This window comes from Schistocerca piceifrons, chromosome 4 (assembly GCF_021461385.2).
Source record: "Schistocerca piceifrons isolate TAMUIC-IGC-003096 chromosome 4, iqSchPice1.1, whole genome shotgun sequence".
Classification (NCBI taxonomy): Eukaryota; Metazoa; Arthropoda; class Insecta; order Orthoptera; family Acrididae; genus Schistocerca; species Schistocerca piceifrons.
This window is the reverse complement of record NC_060141.1, coordinates 390,356,779-390,382,433: the sequence shown is the minus strand read 5'-3', so window position 1 is coordinate 390,382,433 and position 25,655 is coordinate 390,356,779. Positions and strand designations below refer to the sequence as shown.

Here is a 25,655-nt window from a genome sequence, read left to right as displayed (position 1 = left end):
ATGAGACCGATGACCTCGCTGTTTGGTCTCCTCCCCTAAAACATCCCCCCCCCCCCCCCCCCCCGAGAGCCGAGAAGCCACCTGTTAATTCCATTATGATACTGGGTTGTAGCTGTGGTAAAGGAAATTTTTTAATCCTTTCTCTCGAATATTTTGATGACCGCAGAAGATTTCTAAATATAACACTTTATCCTTCATCCGTTTTTTTCGTTTTCCTATTGAAGTGAATCTCTATTCTTATATTTTTACGTTCGCAGGCGACTGACTGGATGATGTAATCTTCTTTACAGCCGTACTACCTTCTCTCCAGTCTTTTATTAAACATGATACGCCTTCCTCTAACGACTTTATAATGGCAGAGCTTTAGCGTGGGTACTCCCTCCCGGTACAAATTTTAGAAGTTTCAACTCTTGCACATAAGAGAAGTGATAAACCACGACCGATGACATTTTCGAGGGCTGGTCGTGCCATCCTGATTTAAGTTAATCGCAGTTCTACAAAGGACTTCAGTGGAAAGGACGTGGCCATTTATTTTGTTGGTTCCGACCATTGTACTTAAATTAACACAGCTACGCCAAATTAATGCTCATGATCGTGGTAAAGATAATCTCATTTGTCAGTGGTGGTCGTTCATGATTTCCATTCCTTTTGATGTTAAACATTGTCGCTTTCGAAATACGAAAAAAAATGCCTGGCGTAACGAAAGCAAATAAATAGTCTGAGAACAGTCGAATCTTACTACTAAATGGCTTTACTTCGATTGTCCATTTTCGGATAAAACGGTTGTTAAGTTATTAATCTTCTTTCCGGTTTATGTGTATTTACTTTCATTAGGACTACCACATTGTAATGTAGTTGTTGGTTGTTGTTGTCGTCTTCAGTCCTGAGACTGGTTTGATGCAGCTCTCGATGCTACTCTATCCTGTGCAAGCTTCTTCATCTCCCAGTACCTACTGCAACCTACATCCTTCTGAATCTGCTTAGTGTATTCATCTCTTGGTCTCCCTCTACGATTTTTACCCTCCACGCTGCCCTCCAATGCAAAATTTGTGATCCCTTGATGCCTCAAAACGTGTCCTACCAACCGATCCCTTCTTCTAGTCAAGTTGTGCCACAAACTTCTCTTCTCCCCAATCCTATTCAATACCTCCTCATTAGTTACGTGATCTACCCACCTTATCTTCAGCATTCTTCTGTAGCACCACATTTCGAAAGCTTCTATTCTCTTCTTGTCCAAACTAGTTACCGTCCATGTTTCACTTCCATACATGGCTACACTCCATACAAATACTTTCAGAAACGACTTCCTGATACTTAAATCTATACTCGATGTTAACAAATTTCTCTTCTTCAGAAACGATTTCCTTGCCATTGCCAGTCTACATTTTATATCCTCTCTACTTCGACCATCATCAGTTATTTTACTCCCTAAATAGCAAAACTCCTTTACTACTTTAAGTGTCTCATTTCCTAATCTAATTCCCTCAGCATCACCCGATTTAATTTGACTACATTCCATTATCCTCGTTTTGCTTTTGTTGATGTTCATCTTATATCCTCCTTTCAAGACACTGTCCATTCTGTTCAACTGCTCTTCCAAGTCCTTTGCTGTCTCTGACAGAATTACAATGTCATCGGCAAACCTCAAAGTTTTTACTTCTTCTGCATGAATTTTAATACCTACTCCGAATTTTTCTTTTGTTTCCTTTACTGCTTGCTCAATATACAGATTGAACAACATCGGGGAGAGGCTACAACCCTGTCTTACTCCCTTCCCAACCACTGCTTCCCTTTCATGTCCCTCGACTCTTATAACTGCCATCTGGTTTCTGTACAAATTGTAAATAGCCTTTCGCTCCCTGTATTTTACCCTTGTCACCTTCAGAATTTGAAAGAGAGTATTCCAGTTAACATTGTCGAAAGCTTTCTCGAAGTCTACAAATGCTAGAAACGTAGGTTTGCCTTTTCTTAATCTTTCTTCTAAGATAAGTCGTAAGGTTAGTATTGCCTCACGTGTTCCAACATTTCTACGGAATCCAAACTGATCTTCACCGAGGTCCTTTCACCGAGGTCCGCTTCTACCAGTTTTTCCATTCGTCTGTAAAGAATTCGCGTTAGTATTTTGCAGCTGTGACTTATTAAACTGATAGTTCGGTAATTTTCACATCTGTCAACACCTGCTTTCTTTGGGATTGGAATTATTATATTCTTCTTGAAGTCTGAGGGTATATCGCCTGTCTCATACATCTTGCTCACCAGATGGTAGAGTTTTGTCAGGACTGGCTCTCCCAAGGCCATCAGTAGTTCTAATGGAATGTTGTCTACTTCCGGGGCCTTGTTTCGACTCAGGTCTTTCAGTGCTCTGTCAAACTCTTCACGCAGTATCTTATTTCCCATTTCGTCTTCATCTACATCCTCTTCCATTTCCATAATACTGTCCTCAAGTACATCGCCCTTGTATAAACCCTCTATATACTCCTTCCACCTTTCTGCCTTCCCTTCTTTGCTTAGAACTGGGTTGCCATCTGAACTCTTGATATTCATACAAGTGGTTCTCTTCTCTCCAAAGGTCTCTTTAATTCTCGTGTAGACAGTATCTATCTTACCCCTAGTGAGATAAGCCTCTACATCCTTACATTTGTCCTCTAGCCATCCCTGCTTAGCCATTTTGCACTTCCTGTCGATCTCATTTTTGCCTGCTTCATTTACTGCATTTTTATACTTTCTCCTTTCATCAATTAAATTCAATATTTCTTCTGTTAGCCAAGGATTTCTACTAGCCCTCGTCTTTTTACCTACTTGATCGTCTGCTGCCTTCACTACTTCATCCCTCAGAGCTACCCATTCTTCTTCTACTGTATTTCTTTCCCCCATTCCTGTCAATTGTTCCCTTATGCTCTCCCTGAAACTCTGTACAACCTCTGGTTCTTTCAGTTTATCCAGGTCCCATCTCCTTAAATTCCCACCTTTTTGCAGTTTCTTCAGTTTTAATCTACAGGTCATAACCAATAGATTGTAGTCAGAGTCCACATCTGCCCCTGGGAATGTCTTACAATTTAAACCTGGTTCCTAAATCTCTGTCTTACCATTATATAATCTATCTGATACATTTTAGTATCTCCAGGATTCTTCCATGTATACAACCTTCTTTTATGATTCTTGAACCAAGTGTTAGCTATGATTAAGTTATGCTCTGTGCAAAATTCTACCAGACGGCTTCCTCTTTCATTTCTTCCCCCCAATTCATATTCACCTATGTTTCCTTCTCTCTCTTTTCCTACTGACGAATTCCAGTCACCCATGACTATTAAATTTTCGTCTCCCTTCACAATCTGAATAATTTCTTTTATTTCATCATACATTTCATCTATTTCTTCATCATCTGCAGAGCTAGTTGGCATATCAACTTGTACTACTGTAGTAGGCATGGGCTTTGTATCTAGCTTGGCCACAATAATGCGTTCACTATGCTGTTTGTAGTAGCTAACCCGCACTCCTATTTTTTTATTCATTATTAAACCTACTCCTGCATTAGCCCTATTTGATTTTGTATTTATAACCCTGTAATCACCTGACCAAAAGTCTTGCTCCTCCTGCCACCGAACTTCACTAATTCCCACTATATCTAACTGTAACCTATCCATTTCCCTTTTTAAATTTTCTAACCTACCTGCCCGATTAAGTGATATGACATTCCACGCTCCGATCCGTAGAACGCCAGTTTTCTTTCTCCTGATAACGTCGTCCTCTTGAGTAGTTCCCGCCCGGAGATCCGAATGGGGGACTATTTTACCTCCGGAATATTTTACCCAAGAGGACGCCATCATCGTTTAATCAAACAGTAAAGCTGCATGTCCTCGGGAAAAATTACGGCTGTAGTTTCCCCTTGCTTTCAGCCGTTCGCAGTACCAGCACAGCAAGGCCGTTTTGGTTAATGTTACAAGGCCAGATCAGTCAATCATCCAGACTGTTGCCCCTGCAACTACTGGAAAGGCTGCTGCCCCTCTTCAGGAACCACATGTTTGTCTGGCCTCTCAACAGATACCCCTCCGTTGTGGTTGCACCTACGGTACGGCCATCTGTATCGCTGAGGCACGCAAGCCTCCCCACCAACGGCAAGGTCCATGGTTCATGGGGGAAGTGTAATGTAGTATATTCCCTTTAACTTAGTTGCACACTAGATGTACTGAGAGAGAGAGAGAGAGAGAGAGAGAGAGAGAGAGAGAGAGAGATGGAGAGAGTGAGAGTGAGTGAGAGAGAGAGAGAGAGAGAGAGAGAGAGAGAGAGAGAGAGTGAGAGGGAGGGGGGGGGGGGTTATAGAAGAAACAGTGTGAGTGTTCAAGGAAAGTCAGTGAGCTTACTGTAAGGGTTAACGAAAACATGTTCTTAAATCTCAGTGTTACAATTGATCTTACATTGTATTGAAACAATGGACTGTAGCGTTATTTTTGCAGAAATTTACAACTAAGTCCAGTTAGTTTGATATTCGATGACAGCATTTTTTTCAGAGACTTCGATTAATTATCGTAATGTGCTTAGAGGATTAACAAGTGGGTACTCTATTTGGATTGTTGAAAGGGAACGGAAAAAAAAGTTGAGAGAAGGGCAGAGATGTGGGCAGTCACATCCAAAAGTTAAAATACCGCCTATTTATAACGTCCATGACGGATTGTGGTTTACTGGGTGACATAACTGCTTATCACTATCCTGTTCTGTCAGAACCGAAGTGAGTAGCAGAAAAAGGAGGAAATCAGTCACTTGTACCCTATCATTACATCTCCCTCGCCTCTCCCCCCCCCCCCCCCTCTCTCTCCACCCGCCTCCGCGCCCATGGCCTAGAAGCAAGTAGCTGAATTACTGTGAAAGAGGTCGCCGCAAAATTGTGCTCCAGAAAAGAAAATGAACTGCATTCGGGGCACTTGCAGAGGAGCAGTTATACGGTTTCTGAAGCGCAACTCCAGACCAATCAGTATGCCGTCGTGAGCGAAGCCGGTCTGTTGCTCGCGGGATTGTCCGCTCTGTGGTGCCTGTTCTAATCAGATGCAGTAATCAAACGGAGTTACATCAGAGAAGCCGGGCTGTTTGATGTATTTATTGTGAGCATGGGTCCCTCAAAGGTTCCGTTTGTTCAGTGGCTTTATTCCTAGTGAATGTAAGTTCTTCCTCAGCTGCAGCAAAGTCTTTTTGAAAGTCTGTGAGGTGTGAAACTAGCTTACGTTAATATGCATTTCCAACATGTTTACTATAGTTTCCTTTAAACTTCCTGAATCAACGTAGCCTCGTCGAACATAATTTTGCTCACCAACGTTATAAAAGTTCACGGGTCGATTTGGAGGGCTGTAGGTTGTGTAGATTGTAGAACTGTTGCCAGACCGTCACGCGGCCTTCACCATTGACGTTAGTCGTAACAGTGAAGTGTGATTTATGCCAGCACAGTAGGGTAGGTCGTCGTGACAAGCTTGCAGAAAAGAACTATCGTATTTGGACTTAACCATTGAACAAACCATGAATGAATGCAATAGCTCAATCTCGATTTGTTGGTGAATCAACGTGAACTGTTCATTGTATGTACAAGAAACGGCGATTCACTCGCAGCCAGCTAACGTGGCGTAAGAACGGTAGTCGTGAAAATGTTCTGACCGTCAGGGACCGGAGACAAATGACGCGCCTTGTCAATGACAACGGTTTCAAAACCGAAAGGAATTGCTGCTGTCAGTGAATGCGGATCCATCTCAACGAGTTTCCTAGTGAACATTGAGAAAAGAACTGCATACAGTCGACAATTTGAAACATGTACTTCTCTTAAGGCCATTTCTCACAGCGGCACATGAAGCTGCACGTCTTCACAGGGTTAAACAACATAGAAACTGGACAGTACATGAATGAACTGATGTGTGTAGTGCGCTCCGACGAGTTACGATTTTACCTCCTTTCGAATGGTGCAATGCACTGAGTCCACAGACGGCCTTACAGAAATGGTTCAAATGGCTCTGAGCACTATGGGACTCAACTGCTGAGGTCATTAGTCCCCTAGAACTTAGAACTAGTTAAACCTAACCAACCTAAGGACATCACAAACATCCATGCCCGAGGCAGGATTCGAACCCGCGACCGTAGCGGTCTTGCGGTTCCAGACTGCAGCAGACGGCCTTACACGCGCAGTGTTTGCAGGTCGTATATTTCAGGTCAGAAGTGGTTCTGTGATGTTTTGAGGGTGTTTTTCGTCACGTGGCGTGGGCTCATTCATTCAGGTTACCATGCACACGAAGCAGGATGTTTATTACAATATTCTCGGTGATTGTGTGTTGCCCTTCCTTCTACATCTTCTTGACGAATATGCTGTGGACACTTCTGTCTTTCGAGATGATTCACAGGGCTGCACGCATACTTCCCTGCTTCGACGAACATTCGAGCATCCTACTGCACCTCGACTATACCGCTAAATCGCCCGATCTTAATGCCATAGAAAATGTCTGGAGCTATAGGGATTTGACAAAAATATGGAACACCGCGAAAAATGGATCCTTGAACTTAAATACAGATGCTAGCCAAGCCTGCAGGTTCCGCATTTGATTTTGGCAACGAACGGCACATGTGCAATGTCCTCAATACGTTAAAAGTGTAAGTCGTGGTGGGAACAGTGTTATGTGTAGTTGTGAATGAATTATGTCAGAGGTCAGTGCATTCAAACGTGGGCAGGTTCTTGGTGCTCGCATAGTGGGTGTTTCCATAACGAAGATATATGAAGCGTTTGGAACAAAATCTAATATTTATATCACTTACAGGAATGCGGCAAAACATCATCAGCCAAGGCACAATGCGTACGAATGTGTGTGTTGAGTGACAGTGACGGACGGTCATTGAAGAGGATTTTGACGAAAAATAGAGGGGACGATAGCTGTAAAAGTCATTGCAGAACTGACTGTCGCATCAAAACAACACGAACGGAGCTCCATAAGCAGAGAACTGTAGGAAAGCTGAAATTCCAACCAAAATCATTCATCAGTGGTGCAAATGCCTTTAACGGGAAAACATGGTGCCGAAGTCATAAATGAAGTAATGGAGTGCTACGTTTCACACTGTTTCCAGCTTCTGGCAGAGTTTACGTCACTAGAGTGAAACATGGTTGAGGTTCGGTACTGATTTAGGCAGCCATGTCGTGGAATACCATTAGCCCTGCGGATACTCCGCAAGACCGCGTTTACTGCTAAGGATTATGTGCATTTTGGCTCATAGGTCTACCCTATGGTGCAACGTTTGTCCCTCAACGGTGTTTTTGTGCTATAGACAGGGCTCCTGTTCAGATACCTTGCATCGTGTATGACTAATTTTGTGTGCACGAGAATAAACTGTCGCATGTGGCCTGACCATCAAACACGGTATCTAAGTATTACTGAGACTTTGAGGTCTACTTTGGAGAGAAAGGTGCGTGACGCTGTCCACCTCCATGATCGCTACCTGAACTTGCCGGTATTTTGTTAGAAAGAATGATATAAAATTCCCTTGAAAACCATGCAGGACCCGTATTTATCCACTCCGAGAGGACTGTAATCTGTTTTGAATGCCAACGGCTTTCCTACGCCATATTAGGCATGGTAATATGTTGTGTTTTTGTGTTCCAATAGTTTTGCCCATCCCCTGTATTTGGAACAGCGAGTGAAACGCAGTAATAGTCATCCCTGCAATAATGGCAATTTTACGTATTCGAATCATCAATGAGTGGCTTCAGTAGGCTGTGACATCCCCGAAGATTCCTGTGATCTTTCTTCCTCGCCGAACTTGGGCCATTATCAGGACTGGACGAGGTGTTAATCATCATTAGCGTGATGTATCCTGGAAGTGACTGACGTTTTGTCCGACGTGCTTATACATCTTCGTCTCCAATGAACAATGTAGGTTGAATGCCTTATTATGAATGCTGTTGAACTCTATAGAATGAATCAGAAAAAAGGGTGCAAATCAAAGGCTGTATGAGCCCAAAGGTAGTCTTTTAATGTAGTTTATCTATTGAAGGAACAGGCTAAAGATCGAATGAAATCCTCTACAAGCGAGAGACGCCTATCAAACTTCGACGCTGTCTAACGAAGTCTTTGTTAAGGTATGCGGGATTGGGTTTTAATAAGGAAGAGATGGCGGAACAGCCTCAGAGCAGCGGGCGCAAACGCCCAGTAGTATTAAAAGTTGTGTTGCGCCACTCCACCCGACTCCAAATCTGCCGTGCTGGGGTGTCGGGCTGCAGACTAGTCGTTCAGGCGCGATATCGAGATTGCCGGGCCGTGGCAAGCCGTCAATAAGCAATTTCCGAGTGGCTCTCGAGGGGCAGCAACGTGCACGGAAGCGCCGTCTCTTACTCCAGGGACGGCCGTCGCCAGCTTTCTGTTTCACTCGCCTTCCTACTGCTTATTTCAAACGGACGGAACTTTCGCTCACCCTCTCTCCTCTCAGTACTACAATCCAAACGTGTAATTGTGCGAAATAAAACATACAAAGTCAATATTGCCGCATGCCGAAAATAAAGCACTTAGTCGATAGATGGGGATGAAATCGGTGGGAATGGAATGACATCAAATGGTATCAATGCAAACCGTTTGGAAATGTGTACATGAAAATCTAGTGCTGTAGTAAAAAGTGCACACTATGTGCACTTAATAATGAACGTATTACATTGCAGCAGTATATACAAGTAACATTAAGTATGTACCTACCACTTTCGAAATGCGAACTTTTTGTCTGAAAGGAAAACTTCTAATAAAGTACTGTAAGTGTGGCATAAAATTTCTCTCATGGTTTATATTTTTGCGTGGGGCTGATATATTTATTCTTTACTACTTATGTTTCTATCTTAACGTGACACGCCTATCTTGTCATAATATCCATGTTTCATCCGTTGCTGTAATGGGTTGGTGCATAAGTTCGTAGGGTTTTCCCGTAAGTTTACTAAACACAACAGACACACATAACAAAGACTTCAGTCATCAGTAATATATTCTCTTTCATTATTTACAAGAGTCTGCTAACGCTGGGGTAATTTTTAATTCCGCTATTGTAGAAATTACATGGTTTCGAGGCGAAGAACTCGTCGAGCCGTGTTCTGAGCACATTTTCATCCGGAAAGGAAATTCCTTGAAAGTTGGTAGGGACAGAGCGGAAAAGGTGAAAATCTGAGGGCACAAGATCAGATGAATAAGATGGGTGCGCAAAGACTACCCAACCAAACTCCTGTACAGTGATATTTGTCAGTCTAGCAGAATGCGTGCGGGCTCTACCGTGGAGTAGCATCACTACACGCAGTCATCTTGACCGTTGTTCTTGGATTGCGTCTCAGGTGTTAACAATAAATGTCAACGTGATGGTTACATCTCTAGGGAGAAAATCGTAGTACACAACACCGTCGCTGTTCCACCAGATGCACAACATCTTTTGTGGATGCACGCAGCTCTTTGTATGGGAAGCTGCTGTTTTGTTTGTGCTCAACCACTACTTTTTCAGTATGTTAGCATAAAAATATCATTTCAGGCTCACCTTTAAAGATACTGGATAGGAATGGTCGCTTTTGTTCACGAGTCGATTGATGACGAGGAAACTGAGATGCACATATGACCACCCGCTGATTTTTGTGATTTTGGCTTAGAGCATGTGGTACCCAAACACCATATATTTGAGCTTTCCTCATTGCATGCAAATGTCACACGATGGTGGAATGATTACAGTTCATCACATTTGCCATTTCTCGACTACACTGCCGTGGGGCACTGTGGATTAATGCTTTTAAACGATCTTCATCAAACCTCGAAGGTCTTCCTGATCGTAGAGAGTCACTGACGTCAAAATGACTCCCCTCTCCCTTAAACCGAAAAAACCATTTTCTTCCCGTGCTCTGTGCAATGGTATTATTTCCATACACGGCGCTAATGTTTCTGTCTGGCTCCGCTGCTGTCACTCCTATACTGAACACAAACAGAAGAATGTGTCGGAAATGTTACGATTTCCCCAACTAGGCACTCTATTTTCAAGCAGTCCACAACTGCACTCACTATGTACAGATAACTAAATGACAATACGTAAACTCAAATAGCAATAGTGAACTACAAAATGACGATCGATAAATAAACCCATAGCAACTGGATTACCAACATGCAAAAGAAAAACGTTACGAACTTATGCATCAACCTAATACTGTACGCTCATTTGCGTTAAAGATATGCCTAAAACATCTAACAAAGTAGCCGATATATTGCGAGCCTGGCACGATGTAGTTACGATATCATGGAAGTGTAGTAATCGGTGCATTATCTATCATATCGAATTAGGAACTGAGACTTCACTATTCGCACACACCCCCTGGGAGAATGTCTAGTAATAATGTTCGAAAATCATAGGTAGAAATATCAGTGACCGTAAATACACTCCTGGAAATGGAAAAAAGAACACATTGACACCGGTGTGTCAGACCCACCATACTTGCTCCGGACACTGAGAGAGGGCTGTACAAGCAATGATCACACGCACGGCACAGCGGACACACCGGGAACCGCGGTGTTGGCCGTCGAATGGCGCTAGCTGCGCAGCATTTGTGCACCGCCGCCGTCAGTGTCAGCCAGTTTGCCGTGGCATACGGAGCTCCATCGCAGTCTTTAACACTGGTAGCATGCCGCGACAGCGTGGACGTGAACCGTATGTGCAGTTGACGGACTTTGAGCGAGGGCGTATAGTGGGCATGCGGGAGGCCGGGTGGACGTACCGCCGAATTGCTCAACACGTGGGGCGTGAGGTCTCCACAGTACATCGATGTTGTCGCCAGTGGTCGGCGGAAGGTGCACGTGCCCGTCGACCTGGGACCGGACCGCAGCGACGCACGGATGCACGCCAAGACCGTAGGATCCTACGCAGTGCCGTAGGGGACCGCACCGCCACTTCCCAGCAAATTAGGGACACTGTTGCTCCTGGGGTATCGGCGAGGACCATTCGCAACCGTCTCCATGAAGCTGGGCTACGGTCCCGCACACCGTTAGGCCGTCTTCCGCTCACGCCCCAACATCGTGCAGCCCGCCTCCAGTGGTGTCGCGACAGGAGTGAATGGAGGGACGAATGGAGACGTGTCGTCTTCAGCGATGAGAGTCGCTTCTGCCTTGGTGCCAATGATGGGCGTATGCGTGTTTGGCGCCGTGCAGGTGAGCGCCACAATCAGGACTGCAGACGAACGAGGCACACAGGGCCAACACCCGGCATCATGGTGTGGGGAGCGATCTCCTACACTGGCCGTACACCACTGGTGATCGTCGAGGGGACACTGAATAGTGCACGGTACATCCAAACCGTCATCGAACCCATCGTTCTACCATTCCTAGACCGGCAAGGGAACTTGCTGTTCCAACAGGACAATGCACGTCCGCATGTATCTCGTGCCACCCAACGTGCTCTAGAAGGTGTAAGTCAACTACCCTGGCCAGCAAGATCTCCGCATCTGTCCCCCATTGAGCATGTTTGGGACTGGATGAAGCGTCGTCTCACGCGGTCTGCACGTCCAGCACGAACGCTGGTCCAACTGAGGCGCCAGGTGGAAATGGCATGGCAAGCCGTTCCACAGGACTACATCCAGCATCTCTACGATCGTCTCCATGGGAGAATAGCAGCCTGCATTGCTGCGAAAGGTGGATATACACTGTACTAGTGCCGACATTGTGCATGCTCTGTTGCCTGTGTCTATGTGCCTGTGGTTCTGTCAGTGTGATCATGTGATGTATCTGACCCCAGGAATGTGTCAATAAAGTTTCCCCTTCCTGGGACAATGAATTCACGGTGTTCTTATTTCAATTTCCAGGAGTGTATTTGCCAGGGCTGCTGGTGTACTCAGATAATCAAATAATTAGGCGACTGTTCGCGATAGTTTTTACTCTGAACGTTGCGTGAATTCAGCACTATTAAATAGCAAACCACTCAGTGGGTGGAAGCTGATGTACGAACACAAAAAGATAGTCAATTTTATTTGCCGGGAAGATAATGGACAGTGTTTTCTTTGACGTAAATGAGATTGGCGCTGTTAATTTCCTAGCAAAGGGTAAAAAAATCTGGCAAATACTACGAAAACCTTCGGGACCAGCGTGATGAAAAATTACGCGGGAGGAGACGTGAATTGCAAAATAATGAGGAAAAAACTTACTCCAGTTCAGTGGAAAAAGAGCGGGATTTGAAGTCAGAATTATTGGCGCATCCACTCTAGTCAGCAGATTTATACCCTCTATTTCCTGCTACTCGCCGTTTAAAGAAATTTGTGGTTGGAAAACGTTTACAGTTCAGTGATAAGTTTATAGAATTCGTAGTTGGTTCTTTCGCAGACCTTACAGGATCTCTGTTCTGACATAGAATATACTCAGCGGAAAAGGTACATTATATTTGGAGAATAATACGTGTACCCTCTTTTCTATATTTAATGAAACGACAGCTTAAAAAAAATTGTACATCAGATATCGTGTTGCACTGAGCACCATTATTGGAAGAGTTCGTAAATTTGTAGGACATGTTTGCGAATCTAGCTACTAATGGCACCGCATGCGCTTCGCGCAGTATCAGGCAATGAGGATATTCATTTCTGCTTTACCGGCATATTACTTCCGGCATAAAAACGCAACAAATTTTTAGATAAAAGTTCTTTCCTGATACGCAGATGCCCCTTTCCGACGAAGTCGCCCTGTGGCCGTACTCTTTGAGAATGCCTTGTAACCAGGGAGCAGCCCACCAATGAGAGTCTCGCCGTCGTGGTTTTCCCCACGTTTATCCCTTAAGCGGCCGCGTTTCGGGATGCCAGTATGTGCCCTGCCGGGGCACGTTGCTTGCCTTTTTCTTTTGCCCGTGGTGTTCGCTTGAGCCAGTGTGTGTGTGTGCGGGTTCGCCGCTGTGTGCACCGTAGAAGACGACAAAAGCTCGTGCGAGTGCAATGTTTAAGATTTATTACTTGCTTTGTGTAGCAGTTGTAATCATAGTTGAAATTCGTTCGGTGTGTGGTACATGTTATACCTGTTTGAATTAGTTTGCCCGCAACCGTTAGTATTTGCGACATTTCAGCTTTTGTAGCCGTGTTTCTCCTCGAATACTTTCATGGAACATTTATTTGCTTACTGTTTTTATACACGTGTATTTTGTTGGTGAAATAGATACTAATAACTATGTTGAAACCACGTTTCACGTCACTTCCTGGTAACCAGCTGGTATTTCACCGGAAGGCTGGTTTGATGCAGCTTTACACACAAGTCTTTACTGCGTAAGTATTTTCATATTTCCATTAATGCTGCATCCTACATAAATTTGAAACTGCTTCCTGTAATCTAGCCACGGCCCCACTACACAATTTGTAACCCCCAGAGTGCCCTATATTACCTAATTGACTACTCCTTGATCCTTTGAGTAACATTCGATTTCTGTCTTCCTTTAGCCAATTTCTGACATAAATTTCTGTCCTCACTGATTAGATTCCGTAACGCTTCATTAGTTAAGTGATCTACCCGTCTATTCTTCAGTGTTCTCCTCTAGGACCACATTTCAAAAATTTCTATTATCTGTTTATGCTTTTGATCGTCGACATCTCACTTCCATGTAAGATGACATTCCATACCAAAATGTTCCTAGTACTTCCTGACTCTTAAATTTAAGTCTTGTATATGTGATGCTTTGCGCGTCGCAAATACTATGTCCTGTTACTATGTACTAACAGACTTAAGCTGCTCAGTAGATGGCACTAAAGATGGGCATCTGACAAATATTAGTCTGGGAGCAGAATGAAAATAGTAAGAGAGTACATTGTATTGAACAGCGGAAGTCGTATGTATATTAACGTGATAATTTAAATTTGTATCTCATATTAAGATATTCATTTCTTTAACTGAAACTTTACTTGCTATTGTCGATCTCCATTTTTATATACTCTTTACATCGGCCATCATTAATAATTTCGATGCTCGAAACCTAATCTAATTACCTCAGCGCTGTGTGATAGAATTCGATTATCCTCCATAGGTCAACTATTAATGTTGCCTAGCGGAGGTGATTCACTGCTATTTAAAGTCGACAATTATGTACGTATATAATAAGAAGAAATTGACCTCTCTTCGAAACTGAAGTGAGAAACAATTGAAAACCATTGCTTCAATGTGATGTCAAAGAAACCGCATTAACTGGACAACAGTTATCTCCTGTACGCTTCTGTCGTCTGTGGGTGGGCAAGGAAACCCATAATCTGGATAACTTGAATCACAGAACCCTTTAATAACTCTGACAATTTTAAATAGTGAAAAACTGCGGCAGTTACGATTTATCATGCTTAGCAGAGATGCATTCCAAGTTTCCAGTGCAACCACTTTCATTCGTATTGTTTGCGATGTCTGCGTGTGTGTTTTTAGACGCTAATGTTAAAAAAATAGTATTTTCAAACGTTAGAGTGTAAAACATCCCAAGATTTATATTTTATGGGCATACTAAAAACTTAGCAAGGCGACTGCAAGACAAGAGAAGCAGATATCATGGAAAATACCAATGAAATAATTGCACTTAGTTGGAAACGAACTGCTGAAACGCGTCGTTGGATGAAAAATAGTAACTGGTGCAGTGTTTTATTATGTAAATCATTAATTCTATAATTGCAGCCTCTATTATGATGAATGAAATTTAAAAAGGCTGATTTTAAACATGTTGTAGTAATACCAATTATAAGTTTTTATTTTATCCAGCTTGAGTAATTTGCTACTAAATAGAAATATAAAAATGAGAAATATGTAATTAATTTTGGCTGGTTATGGCGTTTTGTCACTGTTATCGTGGTTTTTTTTCTGTCACACTACTTCACCTCTTCTTTTGTTACCCCTCCGTATCTATCTTGTCCGCCAGTCAAAGCCGTTATAACATCTCATAGAAGAAAACATACTCAATTAAGCGAATGCGTTTCTACTTACCGAGACACAGAAACATAGCTACATGTATATTATGCAAACCGCTTAATTTATGTAGCGGAAGAAACTTCTTATATCATGTTTTACTGCCTGTTTCTCTACCACTTATGAAGGAAACGTGGGGGCGATGGGAGGAGTCATTGAGTCATGGGCTGTACATGATTGTAACTTCTAGTATGCTCGGTCATATAGATAAGAAAAATTTGCCTTTTTTTTGCAGCTGAGTTGTGTGCCAGTTAGCCGGCCGGAGTGGCCGTGCGGTTCTAGGCGCTACAGTCTGGAACCGAGCGACCGCCACAGTCGCAGGTTCGAATCCTGCCTCGGGCATGGATGTGTGTGATGTCTTTAGGTTAGTTAGAACTAATCAAACCTAAGTTCTAGGCGACTGATGACCTCAGAATTTAAGTCGCATAGTGCTCAGAGCCATTTGTGTGCCATTTAATTGCAAGAGACGAGTAGTATATGCATCTAGGACCTAAAAAAGATAATCACATGGAGACATGAAAAGAACGTAAAAATGAATCCCACTGAAAATGCCTAGCACGAATAGGCGAAACAAATTTGGTTCACACATATAAATAATTCAGATGCAAAGACGTATTTTTTTCTTATCTATGTGAGTGGTCATTATCTCTGATTGCCTTTTGGAGGACTTGTAGGAACTTTCCACTAGTGGGAGGGCTGGAACAGGGTGTAGTCAGCCAGCTAATGCCAGCTGAGAAGTTACCCGAGCGAGTAGTGGCTGCTCCAGGTTTTAAAAACTAACAACGGCCGGGAGAGCGGTGTGCTGATTCCACGCCCTCCATACTGCACCCAATGACACCGTTAGCTGAAGATGACGCGGAGGTTGGTCAGTACCGAAGTGGTCGCTGAGCCTAGGGATGGAGATAACGTTTACGCTTAATATAGCATAGCTGAAATAGTAACTGAAGAGAGATGGCTGCAGATATTAACGATACTGTGACTTCTAGATTAGGGTTACATTTATTAACAATATCTCGTCTTCAGTCACAATATTTTTATTTTCTAATTACTTTCCAACGGGTTTCGGAACCACATATCTATTTTGAATTACTGTAGAGACATATTGGGCATTATGTCTTGCTGTTTTTCAGCTAACACTAACAGGAGGACACAATTGTTAGTTTCTGCCTCACAGTTGCAACAAACTTAACATAAACAACCAGGTGTGAACAACTGACGTGTTCAGACTGCCCCAGTTTTCAAATAGGCATATCATTTGTTAGACGATGTACTGAACACATGTCAGCTCTAAGTTTAAATGTACACCATAAATTTGCAGTGGCATCTGACTTTAAACAGCGAACCCATTCTTCCAGACGTTAATAAAGATATCAAAATCTGCTCTAGACAACCCTCAGGCATAAGACTCAACATACTGAAAGCCATAGAAATACACAGACAACAGGTTTTCCAACCCACTGTGACAGGCTAAAGGAACAGATAGTGAATACAATAGATCATTTCCTGTCTGTTAAGACAAGGACCTCACAAAAAATGATAAACACAATTTATCTCTCTCTCTCTCTCTCTCTCTCTCTCTCTCTCTCTCTCTCTCTCTCTCCCCCCCCTGTCCCAATCCTTCCTCCCATTAACCCCCCCCCCCCCCTCCTCCCACCATATCGTACACACTATCACTTTGCAGCGGATGATTAAAGTCACTTTTATGCATAAATTAAAGTAATATGTTATTACTAGGTTACAATCCCAACTAGTGCAAATTACACACTTTGCAAGAGAAGTGGTAAATTGTAACGAGTATTTTGAGTCACTCTTTGTTAATAAGTATGTTAAATCTCGTTTTGAATATGTAAGAATAAAAAAACTTACATTTTTAACTCCTGTAAGTAATATTTTATTTCAACAAATAGTATGAAATTCATTGCTGCACCACTTCGCTGTAACATAGGTTATATACTGAAGAGCCAAAGAAACTGATACACCTGTCTAATATCGTGTAGGGCCCACGCCAGCACGCAGAAGTGCCGCAACAGGACGTGGCATGGACTTGATTAATGTCTGAAGTAGTCCTGGAGGGAACTGACACCATAAATTCTGCAGGGCTGTCCGTAAATCCGTAAGGGTACGATGGGGGTGGAGATCTCTTCTGAACAGCAAGTTGCAAGGCATCCCAGATACGCTCAATTATGTTCATGTCTGGGGAGTTTGGTGGCCAGCGGAAGTGTTTATACTGAGAGGAGTATGTCTGGGTCCCATTTGTAGCAATTCTGGACGTGTGTGGTGTCGTATTGTCCTGGTGGAATTTCCCAAGTACGTCGGAATGCACAACAGACATAAATGGATGCAGGTGATCAGACAGCATGCTTACGTACGTGTCACCTGTCAGTCGTATCTAGACGTATCATGGGTCCTATATCACTCCAATTGCAGACGCCCCACACCATTACAGAGCCTTCACCTTCTTGAATCGTCACCTGCTGACATGCAGGGTCTATGGATTCATGAGGTTGTCGCCATACGCGCACGCGTCTATCCGCTCAATACAATATGAAGCGAGATTCGTCCGAGCAGGCAACATGTTTCAAGTTGAACGATTCTCTTCAGTAGTCGTTGGTCCCGTTCTTGTGGGATCTTTTTCCGGCCACAGCGATGTCGGATATTTACCGAATTCCTGATGTTTACGGTACACTCGTGAAATGGTCGTACGGGAAAATCCCCACTTCATCGCTACCTCGGAGATCCTGTGTCCCATCACTCGTGCGACGACTATACACCACGTTCAAACTCACTTAAATCTTGATAACCGGCCATTGTAGCAGCAGTAAACTAACAACTGCGCCAGACACCTGTTGTCTTTATATAGGAGTTGCCGACCGCAGCGCTTATTTTGCCTGTTTACATATATCTGTATACGCATGCCACACCAGTTTGTTTGGCGCTTCTGTGTATATACCTCATTTGAGCCACGTAGTGCACTCATAAACTTTTGAATCGTTCAGAATGTAAGTGCATAAGTGAAAGTTTTTCACCAATGCAGAAGGCGAAAGGTAAAATGTAGGTAATATATTAAAATACTGTATTTCTCTCATTAAACCAGCCTGAGAGACTTTTCTCGTAAAGTAAACTTCAGTTCCCTTCTGTTACTGTTAAGTGAGAAACCAACAGTTGTAATGCCCATTACGTCAGCAGGGTCATTGAAAATGGAGCTGTAGCTCGTAAACACGTTGGACAGTAATTGCAAAATAAAACTATTGTGCTCAAGATGAAATATTATTAATAAATGTATCTCCAATTTAAACAGATTGTATGTATTATCTTGGAAACGAGCTGTTGAGTTCATCAAAAAAGACTTTCACAATAATCGGCGTCTTTCTTAGGGTGCCCGGCAGTTCAGATTTTTTTCGCGATATTTCTGGTATTCTAGACTCCTCAAACAAGCCAGTAACCGTGCACTCTCTCCCTCTGTATTCTGCAATGCTCGATGAACCCATTGGTCCATCTTGTCCAAGATCTCTAAAGCTATGCGATATCCCAGTAATTATTGTGCATCCTCAGTCACAGACAACGTAATTCTGGAGAATAACATAAAAACTAAATGTGTAGTGGGAACAATTCCATGTGGTTATTTTAAACTAGTGACTCGAGTGCCCGTGGCGCGCTTGCTGTTAAGCACCGTCATTTTGAATCTACTATGCAAAGAAATACGAATGCAGCTGCTTGTAGATATTGATCAATTTGCTCCTGAAAAATGATTATTGGTTTGGCTAACGCTTCACACAAGGGTAGTTCACTCATGATTTCTGTCAATATGACAAAAAAATGCTTACTCTCTTTAGTCTTTATCTATGCAGTCTGTTCAATGCTTGATTCTCCACGCAGGTGAAGCTCCACGAAAGTTTTGTAAAGAAGAGTTTTCGAGTGAATTGGAATTGTTATAACATTGTTACATGGTGATGAAAATGTGTCGTAGTTGCCGGATTAGTTACTATGCAGAAAAAAATGCTAAATTGGAGAAAGACAAAGAGAAAAAAGGAACAGTTTTGTATCTCCCCCCCCCCCCCCCCTTGTGACATCAGATCTCCAAAACGCTAAGATATCCAGTACTTCTGGAAGCTGCACTTTTTTTTAGTTACCCATCGTACAAATTAATGTGCGGCAATTTCTGCATATTTCGCCGTTTCTCCACGCTATCGCGACCCCGAATATTCCGCCAAGAAAAACGCTTCCAACGCCCAAGTTGTAAGGAGCAAAACGTTCGGGCTCACCACGGGTAGTAGCTGTCGTCTCAGCATTAGACTGACAGACAGAGCGTGTGCAAATAGCATAACTGTGTCGCTCAGTTCACTGAACGATACAACTACATGTGGCAGGACATAACAGTCCGCGAGCGCGCTTATCCCTTATCGCAGAGTTTATCAGGCAAAATGTTAGGCTGAGATAGGCGTTGCACAGTTTTGTTAGTGCGTCGCAGAGCTAACGTTCACCGCCTTTAGAACTGTTGCTATGGCGTACCAAGCGAAACAGAGAGGGAGCTATTTTATGGGCACGCCCAGTTCGTTCGAGAATATCGACGTCGATTCGGACACGCCCTTCATATTCCAGAAAAGCACCAACGATTCCGCCACCCCTCCAGTCTTCGAGAATAACACTGTGAATACTGGAGAGAATAGAATGCTCTTTGCGTTGTAAGTTCCATTCTATGCAGAAGTTACTTTTTTTTTTTTTTTAGGGAACCTGCCTTAACATCGCAAGTGTTCATCTGCAATAGCAAGAATGCTCAATAAATGTGTGTGTGTGTTCGAGCGCTTGGTAATTTGGTGTCTCTTCTGTAAAAGGACATATAAAATAGCGAATGAAATATATGGATGTGTGTGCATATTTCAAACTGACATCCAGCGAAGATATTGATACCTTCTTACACCGAAGGGGGGAGGGGGGGGGATATCTTTTTCCGAATGGGTAATGACTTGTGCCTAATAATTTAACTCGTAGAAGTCATAAAAATGGAGAAACACCGATATGTAACCCTTGAGGCTACTGACCTAGGTCAAGGATGATAAAAGGGAAACATCGTTTTGTGTATTTAACGACTTGAGATCCAATATTGATTATTGAATGGCTAAAAATGGTCTTGCGATGCTATCTTCGCTACGAATTGTGATTGTGCTTAAAGGGTGGAGCGTCATTAAACATTAGACGTTCCATGTAGCGTAGGATATTTTGTTCTGAAGTCACAGTAAAAACAATACTACAAAGGTAAGAAGAGTAGCACAAAGAGCCCAAAACGTGTTATTAATCTTTTTACTGCATATAAATGGCCTGTTATTGCCGGTATCCAAGCTATTAAAGAGCTTCAGATTATTTCCTAGTTGTGACGTGTTATTACTTTTTTGGGGCTGATTGTTTCAGGTCGACTTACTTGATGTATTATATTTTGAATCCTAGATATAATTCCTTCTTTCGGCAGCTTTTATAGTTAACTGACAACTAGTATCTTGTTTGCAGAGGTGGGAGGCCGGATATGGAGCTGGAGTCGTTGTACGGGGACTTCGCCATGGATGAAGAACAGGACTTCTACGCGTCCTCCAGCCCGCTCAAGAGCGCATCAGCCGTGGTACGTCTTGCTTGCTTGCTGCCCTTAAATTATTTCTCAAATAACTTTGTCCGTAACGCGCAATCATTTGATGCACTGTCTTCGCGTTAAGCGTCAAGAAAGGTATTTCACCGTATTATCGTGTGCAGTGCATGCACAAAACAATATAAAAAATGAGTTACCACACATTTCTTCATATTTTTTTACACATCACGTTGTTCTTAGGTTCGTTTGAGCAGTTGCCGGAAAACAAGGCGCTACTGCGCATGTGCAGCTGCGATGACGTAGAAAGCCCATGCTTGGCGTTCGCTCTGCTCATACGCTTTTCGTGGCATTTCTGTTTGATATTCATGCGTAGTGGGGCATCACGTATGCATGTGCACCATTGCGGCATGTTGTTGAGAGGTCATACGGAGTTGTACTTCGAGCAACTGTTTTTTCATATCATACCCAGAAAAGGAATGCAAATAAGGAAGCGGTTATTGGCATCATATTCATTTCAAAACTAGACCCTACATCTCAAAGTACCCTACCATTCTGCTATGTGGTGACTTTGCATAATTTTTTTTACTCATACTCTGCAATATTGTTATGTAGCATTTCCAATCAGGTTTACATCTACACAGTACTGCAAAAAACTAGTAAAGAGGAATACAAATTTCTTGAAAAAATAAAGCTCCTTGTGTAGCGTGCACAGGAGCAAACGACAACAAATTATTCCACGACTATTTCAAACTCTATAAAAAATAAACAGGTTATCTGTGAGGCCAAGAAACTGTACAGCTTGCAGTTTGTATTCTACTCTAGGAATAAATATAAAGGCATGTGGCGAGTTAAAATGATAAAATCACAGTGTGTTGCCAGTCTAAAATTTACCATTGAATGGCATTCCATGAATCTTAGATGTAAACAACACCAATCAAGAAATAACGTTAAGCCTAGTGGACGTACTAGTCAAATGTCTTGTGATCGAAAAACATTGTTCCACGGAAGGCAGATTTCTAAAATACTGCTAAAGCTGTCAATATATTAGAAACAAAATATTTAATGCAGTACTACTGACTAAATCTGCCTGTTTAGTCAGCTTCAAGTGCATATCTACTTATGTTCCTACGTGTATAGCATTAAGAGATCTTACAATGTCATAAAAGAAACAGAACATCAGACTCTACTTCAAGAACATCGGAATTTCGTAAACCGTACTAAAATACTTAATGCAGCTTAAAGTGCACATTTGTATGTCCAGGTTCAAAGTACGTTTATGCAGCTTTTGTGAGTGACTTTCGGTATGCCAGTTTTCTTGGAGTACCAGTACTGTATTATCTCGTGTTTGGTTCTTTATTATGTATAATGTCATACGTGCCAGAAAACGAAATGTGCACTTGAAATTAAACGAGCAGTTGAAACTAGCCATTAAATATACTGACTGCCTCAGCGGAAAAGATTAATAGAACCAAATTTCTCTAGGAAACAGACAAAACAACTTCATTAGTATGCAAGATGATTAGTGGTTGATTGCTGATAACGTGGAAATAATACAAATTTGAACAGTGAAACTACTAACTTATTTTAGTCTTCCCTGGTTATGGGAATGTATAATCAGTTGATGGCTCCCGGCCACAGAACTCTGTTTTGTTTTCATTTGACGTGTGAGCTGTAAACGGAGAGAACAGCTGTATCAGGAATCGTATACACGGTTCACGTGGAGAGTGACCCTCACCCTCCTCCCCACAACAACTCAGATTGCTCTGCGCCTGCGCAAATCTGACAGCTTGGACACACCAGAAACAATTTTCCGAGTAAAATGGTTCAAATGGCTCTGAGCACTATAGGACGTAACTGCTGAGGTCATCAGTCCCCTATAACTTAGAACTACTTAAACCTAACTAACCTAAGGACATCACACACATCCATGCCCGAGGCAGGATTCGAACCTGCGACCGTAGCGGTCGCGCGGCTCCAGACAGTAGCGCCTAGAACCGCTCGGCCACCCCGGCCGGCTTTTTTCCGAATAAATACAGGGTTATTACAAATGATTGAAGCGATTTCACAGCTCTACAATAACTTTATTATTTGAGATATTTTCACAATGCTTTGCACACACATACAAAAACTCAAAGTTTTTTTAGGCATTCACAAATGTTCGATATGTGCCCCTTTAGTGATTCGGCAGACATCAAGTCGATAATCAAGTTCCTCCCACACTCGGCGCAGCATGTCCCCATCAATGAGTTCAAAAGCATCGTTGATGCGAGCTCGCAGTTCTGGCACGTTTCTTGGTAGAGGAGGTTTAAACACTGAATCTTTCACATAACCCCACAGAAAGAAATCGCATGGGGTTAAGTCGGGAGAGCGTGGAGGCCATGACATGAATTGCTGATCATGATCTCCACCACGACCGATCCATCGGTTTTCCAATCTCCTGTTTAAGAAATGCCGAACATCATGATGAAAGTGCGGTGGAGCACCATCCTATGGTACGTTTAGCTACCTGCTTGCTTTATTCGTCGACTTCCGCGGGTTACGCATGAAACTTGCCCGCACGCGTTCAACGGTTTCTTCGCTCACTGCAGGCCGACCCGTTGATTTCCCCTTACAGAGGCATCCAGAAGCTTTAAACTGCGCATACCATCACCGAATGGAGTTATCAGTTGGTGGATCTTTGTTTAACTTCGTCCTGAAGTGTCGTTGCACTGTTATGACTGACTGATGTGAGTGCATTTCAAGCACCACATACGCTTTCTCGGCTCCTGTCGCCATTTCGTCTCACTGCGCTCTCGAGCGCTCTGGCGGCAGAAACCTGAAGTGCGGCTTCAGCCGAACAAAACGTTATGAGTTTTTCTACGTATCTGTAGTGTGTCGTGACCATGTCAATGAATGGAGCTACAGTGAATTTATGAAATCGCTTCAATCATTTGTAATAGCCCTGTACATGGGTACTTGCTGCTACTGCTCATACGGCTAACAGTCACACTTCAAGTGGCCAGAAGCGGCAAAGACACTGCTAATGCGAGAATTCAGCTCTGCACATGCGCACGAGCCCGCTGGCAACTGCTCATAAGAACCTTTTATCACGGCATCGATGAACATTTGTTTATACTGCTAATGATTTTAAATACCATCTCAAGTACAGTGCATAGCTCACTTTCTGCCGTTATGCTAGATGACAGAATATTCCTCATGTCGACACTGGTCGACACGGTTGGGCTAGTTGCTGAAGTTTATCACGCCCTTCAAACGGTGACTAAACGAGTTGCCTAAAGCGTGTAGATTCTTTACCGTTTTAAACAATTTCTTGTTGGGGAATTTCGGGCGCATATATTCTTAGCGAAGCACTCATCATTCCGCAGCTGACGGCAGAAGTCATCCAGTCAAACGCATAAACTTCCTTGGGAGTTCCTTCAACATATATTGCCCATCTAGTAAATACCAAAATATAGACTTAATCATAATCCTTTATATTATATATTATATAATATATATTATACATTTTATATATATAATGTATAATATATATGGCCATCAACTGCCATGGTTCTGTCCGCAGTGCGTTCTTCACAGTTAAATGAAATATCACGATCGCTGAAAATTTAATTTTAGCCTTCATAACATTTTCGTAACCAAAATATATAAATAGCGAACCTGTCCACAGTTTTATTACTGCGGTTTTCCTTACATGCGGCAAGGGCCTTTCGAACATACGCCTGCTATACGAACCCATTCCAGTCATTTCTGTCGAGTGCCTTCTCGGTTGATGTTCAGCCTAGCTATATCATCTCGGATGTTGTCTCGCCACTGTTGTCTTCTTCCTCTCGTTTCCACTATTGTACTAGAGGATGTTATTCTCCGACATTCTTGCTATGTGACCAGTCCAACTGAGCCTTCTCTTCTTTGACAATGTCAGGATGTTTGTACGACTTAGTATTTTTAAATTTTATTTTATTCTCCGTTCTTTGTTGTTATTGTCTATTAAAGACCCAAAAAGTTTTGATAATATTTTTTCGAATATTAATAGTTTTTCTTCATCTTTCTTCTTGTACATTAAAGCTTAAGTGGTGTTGTTGTGGTCTTCAATTGGAAGACTGATTTAATGCGCTGACCATGTTAGTCTGTCTTTATCTGTGCATAACTTATGTAACCTACATCCATTGGAACCTGCAGTTTTACACTGTGTAATATTACTGATAAAATATTTGAAGTTAATCATTAGTAATCTTTTCCTTGTTGTTTTTGTTAGTTACCCTCAGTCGATAAACTAGTTTGTTGCCACTCTTCACTCATTCTTATCCTGACCAAATCTCTTCGTTTCTACGTAACAACTGCAACCGACATCCTTCGAACCTACTTACCTTGGTCTCCCTCAACAGTTCTTACCAACTCACACTTCCCTCCATTAGCAAACGGATGATTCCATGATGCCTCACGATGTGTCCTACGAACTGATCCCTTCTTTCAGTCAGATTGTGCCGTAAATTACAATTTCCCAGCTCGATTTTGCACCACATCATTAATTACACCATCTACCCATCTATTTTCAGCATTCTTCTGTAGTATCACATACGGAAGCTTCTGTTCTCTTAATGATTGAACTGTTTATCACCCCTTGTCAATTCCGTTCAAGGGTACACTCCAAAAAAATATAAGGGGCGTTCAAAAAATTTCCGTTCGAAGGCCATGCAGTCCAGAATCGATAGGCCAATAGTGCAAAATCGCCGTGAACATTGAGGCAATCATGCTAACGACGCACGCGGTTGAAGATACCCTTTTTGTTAAACACAGTGTCCTGTTGCGAGGAAAAGTCCGTAACTGCCTGCTATATATCCTCGTCCGACAGGAGTTGTCGAGCCTTCAAGGTCTTTTTTTTTTTTAAGGGACCGAAAGCATCACAATCGCATGGGGAGGGATCAGTGTTATAGGGCGGGTGCTAGAGTATCTTTCCACTTGAGTTGGCGTAACTTCTGATGAGACATGATGCCTCATATACATCCTTCGCTATCCGACGGATGTCTGCCGGCATTTGTCCGTTGGCAGGCAAGGAAAGAATAACAACACGCTGGCCCTGTTTCAAAGCATTTGGTAATAACGTCTCCATACTTCGTTTCCGCATTTATCGCACGCACGTCGGAAAGACGCGAATGCCA

At 42.7% G+C, this 25,655-nt stretch overlaps 1 protein-coding gene across 2 annotated transcripts in view; it reads left to right on the top strand.

The window, feature by feature from the left end:
- LOC124796256 (ETS-like protein pointed) overlaps nucleotides 1-25,655 on the top strand; it is an 820,436-nt gene that overhangs the window by 40,339 nt on the left and 754,442 nt on the right. For both annotated transcript variants that reach the window (XM_047260361.1, XM_047260360.1), the window contains exon 2: nucleotides 20,427-20,535. In XM_047260361.1, coding sequence (XP_047116317.1) covers nucleotides 20,443-20,535 — 93 coding nt within the window. In that variant the 5' untranslated portion in view covers nucleotides 20,427-20,442. The remainder of the gene's footprint in view (nucleotides 1-20,426; nucleotides 20,536-25,655) is intronic.